Genomic DNA, 15,103 nt, shown 5'->3' on the forward strand with positions numbered 1-15,103 from the left:
ACGTTTTGAAGGCACTCTGCTGAGGGGGAAACAGCCAGCAGACCAGAACCCCTCTCCAGTCTCTCGCACCATCAACTCTCTGAAACACGTCAGACATTAAACAAACACATCCTGGCTTGTCAGTCTGGACATGCTTCCATCATCATGTGACTCCAACCTGCTCTCCGTCCAGCCACTTCTTGTCCAAGTGTACGTCTCCACAGTCAACACTCAATGATTATTTAAACGTTTCCCTATTTCCAGCCATGACTTCAGCCTTCTTCCTCCCTTCCCTGGCTCTCAGGGTGGGTTTCTGGCCTTGTCTGGCCCGAATTAATCACTGCATCATGACAAACTACAGCGAGTTTCTTCTTGATTTAGTTCCCAACACATCTATTAAGGAGATTCAAAGTGTCGGCTGCTCGCACTCCTTCGATCTCTGCTTTCACTCAACTCAAATCTACAGCTTTAAACATTCAAATGCACTCGGATTCTTCTCAATCTATTTCCCTACAATCTGAAACGTTTTTTAAAACAATGTAACACACAGAAGCAATAAATCAGTTACCTTATTCATTTGTTTTCTTCTGTTCTCTCACCGCGGAGCGATGGAATCCATCATCTCACGTTCCTGAGTGAACTCACTCAGAGGTTATTCGTCATCTTATGTCAGTGATTCGTGGGTCTCACCCTTTAAAACTCTCAAAAATGTATAGATTAGGTGACTCCCTCTGGAAAAGAGCTGTAATTCAGTTTGCCACCCAAGTTAAATAAGACAAAACACAGAACACATTTTATGATCAAGATCCGCTCTGCTGCTTTATTTAATCCCATAGAGTTCAATGTGATATTAATGTTTCTAGGCCACACCGCAACCTGTTCAGGAAGGAAACTTTGCATCCTGGTTCATTCCTCTTGGTATGTTTGTAATCTTCCAACAAGTTTGTCAACCTACTCATTTTGTGATTTGTCTCCAGCTTTAATAATTTCCGACCAAAAACAGCTTGATAATGGCTGGTTTAAGATGCTTTTTATAAGCGTAACACAATGTATCTTATGATGACCCTCTTTTTTTTGAGAAAAGTAGGTTTCATTTTCCCACAAGGAATTTATTATTAGTGTCATTATCAATTTATTACCAGGTTGTGGTGACATGGTTCGAGAGGCAGGGGTGGAGGAGGTTTTTGTTCCAACCAATGTGGCTCATATAGTTGAATGCTAGCCCAGTGCTGCTTGTTTCAGCTGACACCTGCTTGGCTCACTAAAGTGTGCACACTATACCCACCACCCAGCCCTTTGTGGACCCAGTTGGAGACCCCTGTACCTAAGACTGAAACCCCCCAGAGTGAGAGTATGTAGTAGTAACTGTGAAAATGACAAATAACAAAGAGCCCCATTTTATTTATTTATTTAATTTTTAAGTTTTATTTTTATTTTTATTTTATTGTGAGTGCAACTTGTCACTCTTTTTTCAAAAGCCACTATTCTTTTACCAAAATATTTCATTTTTTTCTATATTGGCTATCATCTTATCTATAGATAGTTTGACCAGATAGATCCTGATAAAATCCATATTTTTCAGTTGCAGTTGCAGATTTCAATACTGAAATCATATCACCTGAGTTCTAACTGATGGCTCTGAATTTTAAGCAGTTGTCAGTGTGTCTCAATAGTTCAGGATCAACATGATGGTTTACATCGCCAAGAAGATTATTGGAAACGACAATAGCTGAACATTGTAATGCGTGCACTTTCCATCTGATACCTCCAGGCTACTCGTACAGGAGCCCCAGAGAGCAACCAGTTTCCCAGCAGTGGGCGAGGTGCTTGCAGACTGGTAATAACAGTGACTGTTAAACATTGTTTCTAAGGAGCGGTCGGCATCCCTGTCCCGATGACATCATCACTGAGCACGTGCAGTAGAGACAGGTCGAGGACAAGCATTCTCAGAACATATGGTTTCATATTCTCACCTCTATAGAGCTGTTGCATAATGCGTGTGCTGGCTCCAGGTCCCCAGACTAATCATACAAGAGGGTCCACACCCTTCACACACACACACACACACACACACACATACACACACACACACACACACGCTCAGATTCATGTTTCTCCCAGTTGTGAAGACCCCTAAGCGCACACTTCAATGTTCTTTTTTGTGTTTGTGATCTAGTCACATTTGAAATAAGCATATATCTGTGAAGTTAACTGAAAAAAATCTGTCTCTCCGAAGCAGAAAAACATGTCGGACAGTCTCATACGCTCTCATCTGTTAGCCATTAGCAACTAGTCAATGACAACAGCATCACAAGGGCTGGGCTCTCTGCTCTCACACACCATCACATACTGTTCTCATGATGTATAGGTGTGTGTGTGTGTGTGTGTGTCCCGCTTTGACTGCTGGGAAATTCCATCACAGCCTCTCTCTGGGTCATAAATGCGTCGCTTATAAAGCCAGAGAATACACAAATCTAAACATGTGTTTTGTATAATGTCTAACATTTGTTGAGGATTTCTCATCACCCAAATAATCCAGGGAGTAAACCCCGAAGGTTCTGGAAACAGATTAAGAATTGGAAAGAGTGAGATAGTGAGGGTTGGTATTTAGACAACAATTGTTAAAAAAAAAAAACTTTCAGGTTAGGTGCTTCCTCTCGTTGTCCTTTGGAGCCAATAAGGTCCTGCAACACAAGCAGGGATGGGCTCCAGTCCCACCACACTTGGCTTGACTGGAAGAATGTGCTGTTAATGTTTCATTTAAAGTTGATTTGTAGGTCTTGGAGTTAAAAAAAAAAAAAAGAAAAAGAAATGAAACACATGGAGAGGGGGTTATGGCGTCAACCTTCATGTAAACTGCTGCAGTGCATTATGGGACGATGAGCGGAGCAAGCTTGTTTTAATGTCCAGTCTGTGACTGTGTTAAAAGACAAGGATATAAAAAGCATGTGAAGCGATGGGGAGGCTCGGTCAAAGCAGGAGAGATAGAGAGCACCTGAACAGGAAAGAAGTGGCTGGATGCGTCTTCAGCTTCCCCAGTCAACATTTTACGTCTTGATTTTTCTTTCAAGTTTTCCTTACAATTGGACACATCCTGTGACATCTAATGTTCAGACACGGATCTGAAAGACACAGGGTGGAGTCGAAGCCTCGAGTGCAGCTGCAGCTGGAGGGTGGAGGACTGCCAAAATTCACTTCTCCAGCGGGACTGCTTAAAGTGCTGAAAACTTTGCAGTGCAGTATGGGACTTGTAGTGTGAGGGGATTTTTCCCAAATGGAATGTTTTGACATCATAACTTCATTTAGTAAATGGAGGGAATTCAGGTCACTTTTAGTCCACATGCCAATGTTTACTGTTGGTTGTACTCGTGGGAATTACAGAGCCATTGCTAAGTTTGCTTTTGCCTCAAAGGAGCTGAGTCAAGGCTGGGAAATATAGGTCATGACTCCATAACTAGATTAGCTGAAAATCCACATCTACGGATCAATATTGTGAAAGACGTGTGGCGTGGTAATGTTGACACACAGTGGAGCAGCAGCAGTCTTCAGCAGGAACTTGTCCACTCTGGCCTCTGCCTTCAGATCCCTCAGAGCAATTTTCAAACTTCTGCAAGGGTGGAACTGGCTTCATAAATGTGTCGTCTTGTGAGAGCAAATCTATAAACCAACTCCTTTCGTGAATTCGAATGAGAGCCTCCCTCATGCAACGATCAGATGCTGTAAACTGTGGTAGGAAATGAGACAAATTCCAAACGTGTTCTTTCGAGATCAGACGACAAAGTCCACATGACCATGTCCACATAAAAGCAGTCATGCTATTGTTTGTCAGTGCGTCATTGAAGTACACAAAGGGCTCGAGCACGAGAAAGAAGTGGGGCAATTAAATCTTAAAAGATGACGTTGGGAAGTAACCCAGATAGCAAGTGAAGTCACGCTGTTTTTTTTTTTTTTTTTTTTAGGTTATCACACTCGAGAAGTGAATCTTGGCTGTTCTTCACTCCCCAGCTGCAGCGAGCTACAGGACCCAGCGCTGGACTCCACCCTGCAGATTTCACATCTTTTTCTGGAAATCAGATCTTACAAAGTTTCTTCATGCCACTAAGACAGAGCAGCTCAGCACTGTTGTTGGCAAGTGCTAATCCCCAAATCCACCACAAACTCAGTTTAACAACTTCTTATTTATGAGTTAATAAGCTCCACTTGGAACTGGTTCCATAACAAGCATGTCAAACTGAAGGTCCGTGGCCCACTTCTGGCCTGTGAATATTGTTAAAAGACACAACATGGTCACTCCTGAATACAGTGGAAATGTTCAACTCCTGTTGCCTGTGATATGGAAGAGCCACATTATCAGGTTACAGCTTACCGCCCCACTGCATTATCAATAACTTCAACTTCACATCTCACTTTCTGTACCTGAGTGGAGTCTATAGGGCTCATGAATTTCCAGCTTGTGTGTGACCTGTGCTTGCTCACTTTCATTCTTCAGTGCATCCCATCATAACACACCCAGCTGTACCCACAGTCTCAGATTTCTCCGTCCAACACATTCCATGGTGAGTGTGTGGAGGAAGCCGGAGTGACTGTATGAAACTGAATCCAGTGGGGTCTCTCTAGCATAACACCGTGTTTACAGTCTGCACATGTGCGCACTGACCTCTGTGTTGGACGCACAAACACTTTTAGCACGACATAAATTGATATTTGACTGCAGAAGCAAGGCGTTCCAGGCTGTTTGATTTAGCATCCCATGGAAATCTGCTCATAGATTGATGATTTATCAATGAGTTGTGAGTAACCTATCTTTAATATTGTAAATCATCTGCTGAACTTCACATAATATAATTTTAAAGTGTTCAGAGTGAACTTGGCTGGAAGGAAAAACAGTCCTGACAGATGATGGCTTGGATTCAGGCTACAGTCAGTTCCACTATCACAGACGTCTGAGGAGATTGCGCAATTCTCTTATAGATCATTGTGTGGACAACGGGTTCACAATGGCTCCTCATGCCGCTGCTGAGCAGATGCGATTGTGCTGGTGCGTCATTTAATGTGTCAGCATCAGCTGATCAATGACTAAGAGATTGTGTCCATGTCAGTCCCCTTCACCTCCAGTCCCCCCACTTCAACAAGCGTTTATTTGAACCAAACAAAGAGATGCACATCAGAACAATGACAATGTTCTCTGTGTTTTCTAGACACTTCTGAGGCCTGTTTAGACGCTGCCGTTGAAATAAAGGGCTCAAGATCACGGTCTGCTTGAGAGACTTTAAAAGTTCAATGCGGGGGTGAAACAGATAGGAAAGGGTTATGACATGAGAAATCAAGCTGGAGACTGAAGAGGAGAGGAGGGGGTGTGAGTGTTCCGCGTACCACTCGGTGCAGTGACTGAAACATGCGTGTGTGTAGGGGAGGATCACCACTCTCTTAAAGTTGGGTCAGAGAGGAGATCGGCAGACTGGAGAGAGAGAGTCACAGAGGAGGCAACACACACTCAACAGGTACACAAAGATTCTGGACTGCAAGGACAAACCCCTCAGGACTGTGCGTCCCATCATGCACCATCGGAGCTCCTCACAGCTCCAAGGGGTCTCAGGAACTGCCCAGGATGGAGTCTTCATCCAAGTGAAAGGGACCCGGCATCAGCTGATGAGCACCAACGGGGGAGCAGCCCGTGGTTTCTACCCCAGAAAAGCAGCTCCTCTCTGGGCATGGCTTCTGATGGGGGCCCTGGTGGTGCCTGGAGCTTGGAGCTTTTTGTCTGAGGAGCAAGAGGAGCTGCTGGTGGAGCTTCACAACCACTACAGAGGTGTGGTGTCACCCAGTGCGTCGGCCATGATGCCCCTGGTAAGACACCTGCCTCAGGAGCAAACTTCCTGCTCATCTAAACAGTGAATTAAAATGAAATTTAACAGGAGGATAATGATTTTTATAGTATTAATTGTGAATTCAGTTTAAGAAAGCAAAACTATACTATATCTATTGATCATCAATTTATTTAAAATTCAACTGTTTTCTTAACTTTTGTTAATATCAATGAGTTCAATGGGAGAGAAGGTGGCAGTAGAGTTCCGGGACTTGTTAGCACAGCACACACATTCAACAAGAAGCTCAAGCTGTAGTTGTCATCCGACAAACGTTGACGTTTGAATCATTTGACACATGAATAAAAATCAATTATACCCAGTTGCTACGCAAAATTAAAGATTGTTTTCACTTTCAGTCAGACACAAGCTCCCTCACTGGTTCCCCAATTGGGCTGGGTTTATTTAGACATAGCTCAGAGTGTTTGTGTTCAGAACCAGAAACATTATGTTGAGAATTAGACCCAGAATAAACAAGCAAGTTTAAATCGAATCCAACAGTACCAGGGCGACCGGTGTCATCCATCTTTCAGCGAGTCTTGTCATTATAATGGGTTTGACTACTTCATCTGAATATTCTGTACTGTAGACCTGGACACGCCCATTTGAACAGAACTACAGTCAACAGGAAAACAAATCTTGTGTGGTTTTTGTGCATATTAGCAACTGACAAAAAATAATTATTATGTAATAAAACATTAATGCATTATGTAATAACAACATTTGCATTTGCAAGTACATAATGCTTCATTTCAAATTATTTCTATAACAGCGAAAATGAGGTTATGACTAAAAGACAATTGCACTTTTAAGATTTTGACACAAAGAAATGCTGACACACCCTTGTTTAGTCAAAAGAGTTAAAACCTTTTTATCGTGGGAGGAGAACAAATAGTGGTAAATTAAGAAGACGCCTCCACTCAAATTCCCCTCGCCATCATTTTCAATTCTAGTCTTCGAGTATCTTTCAGCATTAGCTGTCCCTCGAGAGCTTTTCCTGTAAAAAATGTGATTCTTTGGGATGCAAATATCCCTGCCGGGACTGTATTCCGCCAAATTCCTAGGATCACAAGTTTGTCATTATTTATAGGAGAACACTCCGCTGTTGTTTACAGCGGCAACCAAGCTGCATTGTATTCTGGAGAGCACACATGCAGGCAATTGAAATGTTGTGAGCGAGCGAATGTTCCTCTGCCAGTTCTTTGTCAGAAAAAGAATAGCTTGGTTCTTAGTCTAGATTTGCTAGTGCTTATTTAAAACATAAAAACAGGCAGTGTTTATTTATGAATCATCATATGCCATAATTCTGGTGGTTGAATTAGCATAAGCACATATTTTGAGAAAATGTTTTTGTCAGATGTTGGCAAGATAACTCAGAAAGTTATCAATAACATTACAGGAAATATTTTGGCAACATACTGATAACATGATGGTGTAGATCCACATTACAGTCTGGCTCCAGCAGACTACGCACGGCCATCTTGCACACGCCACACCATAGCATTGGATTGACCAATGTTTTTACTTGGTCTCTGCAAGGTTAAGTCACGACTGCTGAGGAGAAACTTTAAAAAAGCGACTATTATGGAGATAAATTTAACGTTTGCAAAGTAATTTTAGGTGAAAATCAGCAGCTTAGTGGAGGTCTACGCTCCACTATGGTTGAATATATCGCAGTTTTACACCATGCTGACATCTTTATTTAGCCATTTTAATCTTTGCTGATGCCAACATCCTCTTTTGGAAGGCACTTTGCAAGTGGAGCTTGGAGGCACACTGAGGAACCAAGTTATTTGCAGTTAATAGTGGTGCGTAAATAACTTACTTGTACTGAGTGGAACATGATGTGAAGTAGATAGTTACTTCCAGTAAGTTTCAGCAATTTGTAGTTCAAATACAAGTAGTTCAACTTGACTGTTCATAGAACAAACAAGAAAGGGGTTAGTATTTAGCACATAGCTTCTCCTCACCTGTTTACAATGAACTCTTGATATTGAGGGCCTCATGCAGTAAAATATCTGCTGTGTTTTCCTCCGGCTACTTGGGAGTTGGCTGTGCTAGGCTTTCAAGAATAGTCAAATATATACCATAAAAAAAAGTAAGTGCCTCATGACTCTTGGAATTCAATGAAAAACAAAATCATCCAGATGAAAATCAGATTATGGATTCGATTATGACCTCAGCTCAGGATGAGGATGTTTTGAATTTGGCTGGACCACATGCTCCAATATGAGAATCAAACTTTTATGACCCTCCGAGTCTGACTCTTGGTTATGATATCAAGATAAACAAATAATTTGCACAGCTTGACAGTCGTGGCAGAGTTTAAAGCACGTCGCACATCGGCTTTGGATTTAAACAGTTGTTTGTGATCTATCTGATTTGGTCCCTGAAAGAAACTTGCTTGCCTTGCTTGTCTTAATGTCTCACAGTGCTGTGTTTACCACCGACAGCAGTGTAATGTAAAACAGCATCGAGTCACTTTTGTTCATCAAAAGCCGAGGCTTTCCTTCGGGCTTGTTGGGGCGTCAGATAAAACCATCTGCTCTCCTGGTTGGGATAAGATCCCTTCTGACTCCACATATTTCCACAGGAGACAAAATACAGAGAGCAGAGAGAAAAGTGTTTCTTCACTTTTGTATATTGGTCAGTTTGAAGGAGGACCTGCAGTGCTTTACTGTAGGTTCAGCTGGTAACTGAAAAGTCTTTGTAAAAGCCAATATTGAGGTAGTAAAGTGATGGTTCTTATAGCCACAAAGGAGACTTGGAGACAATGGCAATGGAGACTCATGGAGAATGAGTCTCCATGAGTCTCCATACATCATTGCAAGGGTTGCCCTTCATTTTGCCCCTGGATCTCCACCAACCTCAGCCACCCTCCATGCCCCTTTTTCTTCAGACCAAGCTGAACAACAACTTCATTTGATCCTCTGGAAGTAAGCAAACATCATGTTTCGACTGAGAACAGGATGAAATCTGGTGAATGAATGTGCGTGTCGCCAAGGGGAGGTCATATCCTGGTTGTCCGTCCGCTGATGTTACATGACAGGGGGTGGAAAAGTAATGAAAACACAACAAGATTTGAGGAGCAAAAGACAGACCGGATGGAAATCTGAGGAGAAGAGGAGAATGGAAGGATGTGAAACAGAAAGACAGAGAATATTGTTCATGTTTATATGAAACTAAATCTGTGGAAGAGTTGAGGGAGGACAATCCAAATACAGTTGAAATTAAATGTTTTGATTCCAGAAGAAGATGAAAGAGGAGTGAGTTGTTAGAGTTTTATTTATTTATTTCTTATTTAAAATCCAAGGTTAAAGCTGCTGTGTGTTGAAAACACACATTAAATTTGACCTAATTGAGTTGTGAAATCAGGAATGGAATAAACACATTGGTTCACGATGCCATAGAGAAATCCAAGCTTATAAGTACACAAACATGGTGTTGTAGTAGAGGCTGGGTCGAGACCAGCGCACACAGACACCAAGTCCAAGAACACTGAGGGGGCGGGACTAACCCCAGGGCTGAAAACAGATATAGACACACATATTTATTTCCTCCTGCAAAAGGAATGGTAGTCATTTATTGAAATAAATCTAGAACTGGAGGGTTTTCATTGGAACAAAGCTTTATATTCTGCATTCAGTTTGGAGTCACGCTTGGTCCCCGGCCCTCAGAGTCTTGGTCTAAAGACTTGTTCTCCAAAAGGTACAACTTCAGCGAAAAATAAAAAAATATAAGTATAAATAAGATCATAAACATGAAGATTATCAATTGACGCACTAGTTTTCTCATTGATGAAAACATATTTTTAAGAAATACAGTTGAAATTTAGGCTGAAATTAGTTTTTTCGTAACTTGGTCCCACAGTATTAGGGAAGTAATGTGCAAGATGTCGGCAATAGTTGCCCCAAAATATCCAGAGAAACTGTCCACGGACCTAAACGTATTGTGCTTGCACCATCAGATTCACAAGAAATATGAAGAAAGAAGTGACGTTCCGGTGAAATCCTTCGACTAAAATTGTGTCATTACCATGCAAAATAATCATCTGGGTCTTTGTTGCCCGGTTGGACAAACACAAACACATTCCTTATGAGCAGCATGTCATTCATACTTAGTCATACATATTAGATATCGACCCCTCCCCTCGAACACACCCAAAACATTGTATCACGATGAGCTGCCTGCCGCAACCTTGATCCAATAGACCGTCCCAGAATTGTGTATCAGAGGAAGACACAACTGCCCTCTGACAAGCGTGTGTCGAAGCTGACAGTGCACATGACCTGTAATTCCTAACAGAGACCAGATGTTGAGAGAGCCCGGGGAGAGAGTGCGAGGAATGTCGAGGAGACCCCTGACTATTGTTTGTGTTGTGAGTGGTGTTGTCACTGGAAAAACACACACCCAGACCTTGTTGAATCACAGCTCCAATTGACTCACAAGATGGTGCTTTTTAACATAGACAGCCATTAATTCTATTTCCATTAAGTCTCTTTTTTTGTCGTCTCAGATCCACACGTGGTTTATTATTTGTCTCATGCAGCAAATTGTTTGGAGCTGGGATCATGTGGAAACCTTGCCAGGGCTCCAATCTGTGAAGCAGATTCTAGTTCTTTGCGGCTTTTCATGATTATTATGATATTTACCATCTGTCTCACACAAACAGTACAGTATTTACCACCTGAATATGCTCCTCTGGTTGACGCTGACGCTCAGCTTTTCAAGTTACAAGCAAGGTTTTGAGTAGTTTTGTGTCGAGTATGTGGTCCAGGTCCATTTTTGTGTTTGAGGGAGAAACTTATGGTTGAGTTTGTGTTTTGCTTCTGGCCATGATTGGTAGAAATAATGGCAATAACTACTATTGCATGTCCTGTCTTTCTTTAGAAGTTCAACAATGGGAGGGATGTTATTCCGACCAGATGTAAGGATGGAGGTGTAACGATTTTAAGACGGGAGACCCAAATGCAGCAGAGGCAAACGAACAAAGGAAGTTTCAACAGACAACAAACAGAATTATACTCAATTTCTACACAAGAAGGAGGTCAGAATTACAAAGGAACCGAAATACCCAAGTAGGTATAAAATAGAAATGAAAACTCGACCTTAACACCTGAGTCTGATAAATGAAATAGAACAATCCAACAACAAAAACAAGCGTCCATAAGCGCAAACGGATGGGAAGAAACCAGTGTCCAGGGCACAGAAATACGTCCACAGGATTGGGGGAGTGGAACAACAGAGAGCGGGCACAGACACACAGAGAGGAGGAGAGAAAAACGTGAGCAGGAAGTTGTCCAAAACAAATAAGACCAGGCGGAGGGGGTTCGTGACCCTGGACGCTGTGGTTCTGCGATTTACTCACATAGATGCAGTGGTATAACTTAAATGTGGTTGGACATTATCTGAAAAAATACAACATTTCATCACCTCCAGTTAATCAAATAGAGTAGATCATGAATTCTGGAAAAAAACCCATTGCTGGTGACTTGAGGAAACAGATGACAAAGGGGCGTGGCCTCACCGGCACAGGTCAGCAGATGTTGCTTGTAAGCTTGGTTGCACTGACTGTATCCTGATAGTCAGCTTGCGTCAGAGTAACTGCCGCTGGCTCCGATTGTTTTGATGAAGACCTCTGTTGATCTGGGGATTTTTCTTCCCTTTCTTTTTGCATTTGTGACAAACCACATGCTGCTGCGGTGAACACAACTTTATTGAACAAGCTCTTATTTGTTAAACAGAGAAACCAGTTCAGTTCCTCTCCAATGGCCATAGTTTTTTTCATACTTTCCCCCTACCAAAGGCCTCACCTCTGCTTGCTAAAGGGGTGAAGGCGACACCTTAAAGCTAAAAAAGCTTTAAGGTGTTTCCATGATTTTGTCCAAGCCCTGTATATAGCACGTACTTGCACATTTGGCTTCAACAAGAACAAGGCATGAGAGTCACAATGTGTTTGTGTATCACTGCGAACACAACATGTGTTTAACTTTAAAAGTATTTTTGTGGTTCCTTTTCCAGAGAAAACTTTACATGCAGCAAAGCACCAACAAATGAGAGGCAGCTTCACAATAAAGGGTGGACACTAACTCAAAGCAGATTCATTTAACCCGCAGCAACTCATCGAAGGGTGGTGTCCCATTAAAATTGTTTTTTTTTTTGGTGCTGTTTGACTTTTCGTTTCGATGAGCAACAAATGATTCACACTCTCTTCATTTGTTTCCCAGCTAGTTATGTTTTAGCTGGTTTTAAGATGATAAATATGTTTTTCAGGACAGTTTTCATTCACACAATGTGAGGCGAAACACAGCTGGAAAATTCTTTTTAAATATCAGCGAGGCGGCAGGTCAGGTACAGGCCATTAATGAAACTACTGAACATTTGCGAACTGTATTTTGACACAGTTGTGATCGTATCCTACAGTTTCACTGTCTCAGAACGTACCATGTGTGAACTGATCTCATGTCCTTGCAGAAATGGGACGCAAACTTGAAGTTGATAGCAGAAAACTATGCAGCCAAATGTATCTGGAGCCACAACCCAGAACTGGAAGACACTGGAGAGAACCTCTTTGCCGGCACTGGACAACTGGATCTGCGAGAAGCTATGGAAAAATGGTTTCTGGGTACGACTTCACTACACAAAAACAGGAATACAGTTCGTGTCATTTTATATGTGTCGCCTTTTGAATTTTTTGGGCCTGCATTTTTAAGAAATCGCCGCTAGATGGTAGCAAAGGAAGCGTAAATACCGGCCAAGGCAAAGCTTTATTGTTGTTTTCTCACCCTGTATTCTATAATAGCACTTTTCTGGATAATTATAGCACACAAAATTGTCAAAAAATCATACCCAACTATCTTCAAATCCCTGTGGGTATGAGGTGACTCTGACCCGCACAAAGTACTCCTCATCTGGGTCTTTGTAACATTAAAATAACAATTATTATCAATCATTCGCCAACTAGAAATGTTTGTCAAAGTCTCTTAAATGATTTGATTCCATCTTAACGTTCATAGAACGGCTGAACTACAACTACAGCAACAACAGCTGTGAAGAAGACATGCTTTGCGGACACTACACACAGGTAAGACATCGACCTTCAGTCGAGTGTAGGATGAAGCTTTTGTCTGGTTCTCACTCCAACCTGCGTTACAGATGGTTTGGGCCGACACACACAGGGTCGGCTGTGCGTTCCATCTCTGCAACATGATGGAAGGCCTTGGTTGGGAGAAGGTCTCCTTTTTGGTCTGCAACTACTACCCAGCGTGAGTAGCTTGTACACATGTGAGCGAGTAGTTAATTTATGGAATGTTCCCGGGAATCTAACCGGAAAAATAAATGGAAATACATTCAATTGGAATTTTCCTTTTTAGATTTGTTTTGTTCTCCTCCTAATTTGGCACTGTTTGTCTGAAGGGGGAACTATGAAGACGAGAGGCCGTACGTGGAAGGAGAGTGGTGCTCAAGTTGTCCCGAAAATCTACAGAAATGTGAAAACAACCTCTGTGGTACGTGCTTCCTATCAATTATGGAGAAATGGGGGCCTAAACTGAAAATGGAAGACAGGAATTCCTCTCATTAAGATGAGTTGAAACAGATCCAATGAATAAAGTAGCTTCAAAGTGTGTTAAAAAATATCTGAGCTGAGATCTTAGCTAAAAAAAAAAAGAGTTGTTGATGACTTGACTGACTCATCCTTTTCTCCTTTTAAGTTCCAGACAATGAGGAGGACGAGGATGTAATGGTGGGTGAAGATGCTACAGAAGATCCTTACTCTACAACAACAGTTCTGCCCATCCTGCCTGAAGAGATGAGCAAGGAGGAGGAGGAAGAGGAGGAGGAGATGAAGGCCTCTCCTCCATCTTTCAGTGAGCCCATCCTGACTCTGGAACCCACCAGTTCACCCAGCATCGTCTCCACCACAAGACCCACAGCAGCACGGCTCCCCACCTCTCACACGGATGAACCAACCGACCCGACCGCTGCTGGACTCCCTGCTGAAGTGGAGCAGGAGCAGATGAGTGTGGAGGAGGAGGTGAAGATTGAGGTCGAGAAGGTCAAAGAGCAGGAGAAAAGGAAGGAAATAGGGAGAGACATTTCGGCTAAAGAAGGGTCTGAGGCGGTAGCACGAGGGATAAACAAAATCCACAGTGCTACCAGTGCTGCTGTAGCCCTTTTAGCTCCTCTGTTTCTCACCTGTCTGACTGCTGTCCTGGCTCTGGAGCTGTGAGCCGGAGGGACGGAGCGGAACAGTCTTCAGTGGTAATTCACTCATTCACTTCGCTTCTCTGTCGCAAACTGGGTCGTCCCTAATTCCTTAACATCAGCGGAGGTGTCCGCAACATCTGTACATAGTCGGCGGGAGGCCAGGAAGAAGGTGAAAAATGAGGCCCAACATGGTGGGGAATGGAGCATATTTACGGATCAATCTGATTCTGGATGGATGGATCAAACACGTTTTGGGGCTTATTTCAAATCGTTTTTTGAAGGTTCTTTATGGAGTTTCAACTTTCATTCTGTTTTATGGTCATTTTCAAGCTGATAAAACAAACTTCAAGTTTTTTCAAGGTCTTGAATTTTTGTCTCAATAAACCATTTCTTTGATCAAACACTAACCATCTTTCGTAATTCAGAAAAAATTCTCAGTCAGCCTCCTCCATCTTCATCTCATCACGCCTGTCTCCCTCTTCTCCTTCTACCTGATTTGGTCTCGAAGGCGCCATAAATGATCAAATATTTCATTGCGATTGTGCGACTTTGCTGAGCTATTTATGATACTAGATGTGCTGTTTGAAGTGAGCATGAGTGGACGGCACAGGGACAGCAGTGCGATGGCTGGAGGGAACCACTTTCCTTTCTGAAGTGAATGACCCGGAGGAGACTTTAGAGATTTTAGACTTTTGACTGACGACCCTGCTTCTTCGATGGTTGCCATGGTTACATGTACTCCTCCTGTCCAGCATACAGTATACACTCGGACTGAACGTTAAAACTGGGAAATAATCTATAATATTTTCACATACACTGTCTTAGAAAGTGGGAAGAAACTGTATCTGCATTGCATTTGTTGTACATGGTTGTACATAATAATAAATAAATAAATAAATGAATACTTGATGTTATTATTAAGACTGAAAATCTCTAGCTGCATATTAGAAGAGTAAAATAAAAGTGTGGACAGAAAACAGCCGGAAGCTTTTTGAAGTGGACCGATCTCAAGAGGATAAGTGGAGGACAGAGGATTTAAAGTTTAAAGAGGT

General features: G+C 42.2%; 1 protein-coding gene across 1 annotated transcript; it reads left to right on the forward strand.

Moving 5' to 3' along the window:
- The first annotated feature begins 5,214 nt into the window (after positions 1 to 5,214).
- On the forward strand, positions 5,215 to 15,103 carry LOC128749815 (peptidase inhibitor 16-like). The gene is made up of 6 exons (XM_053849735.1): positions 5,215 to 5,826; positions 12,318 to 12,468; positions 12,860 to 12,927; positions 12,999 to 13,108; positions 13,260 to 13,351; positions 13,556 to 15,103. The coding sequence occupies exons 1-6, from the start codon at positions 5,536 to 5,538 to the stop codon at positions 14,071 to 14,073; spliced, it is 1,230 nt and encodes a 409-aa protein (XP_053705710.1). The 5' UTR covers positions 5,215 to 5,535; the 3' UTR covers positions 14,074 to 15,103.

The sequence above is a fragment of the Synchiropus splendidus genome, chromosome 18, assembly GCF_027744825.2.
Source record: "Synchiropus splendidus isolate RoL2022-P1 chromosome 18, RoL_Sspl_1.0, whole genome shotgun sequence".
Taxonomy (NCBI): domain Eukaryota; kingdom Metazoa; phylum Chordata; class Actinopteri; order Syngnathiformes; family Callionymidae; genus Synchiropus; species Synchiropus splendidus.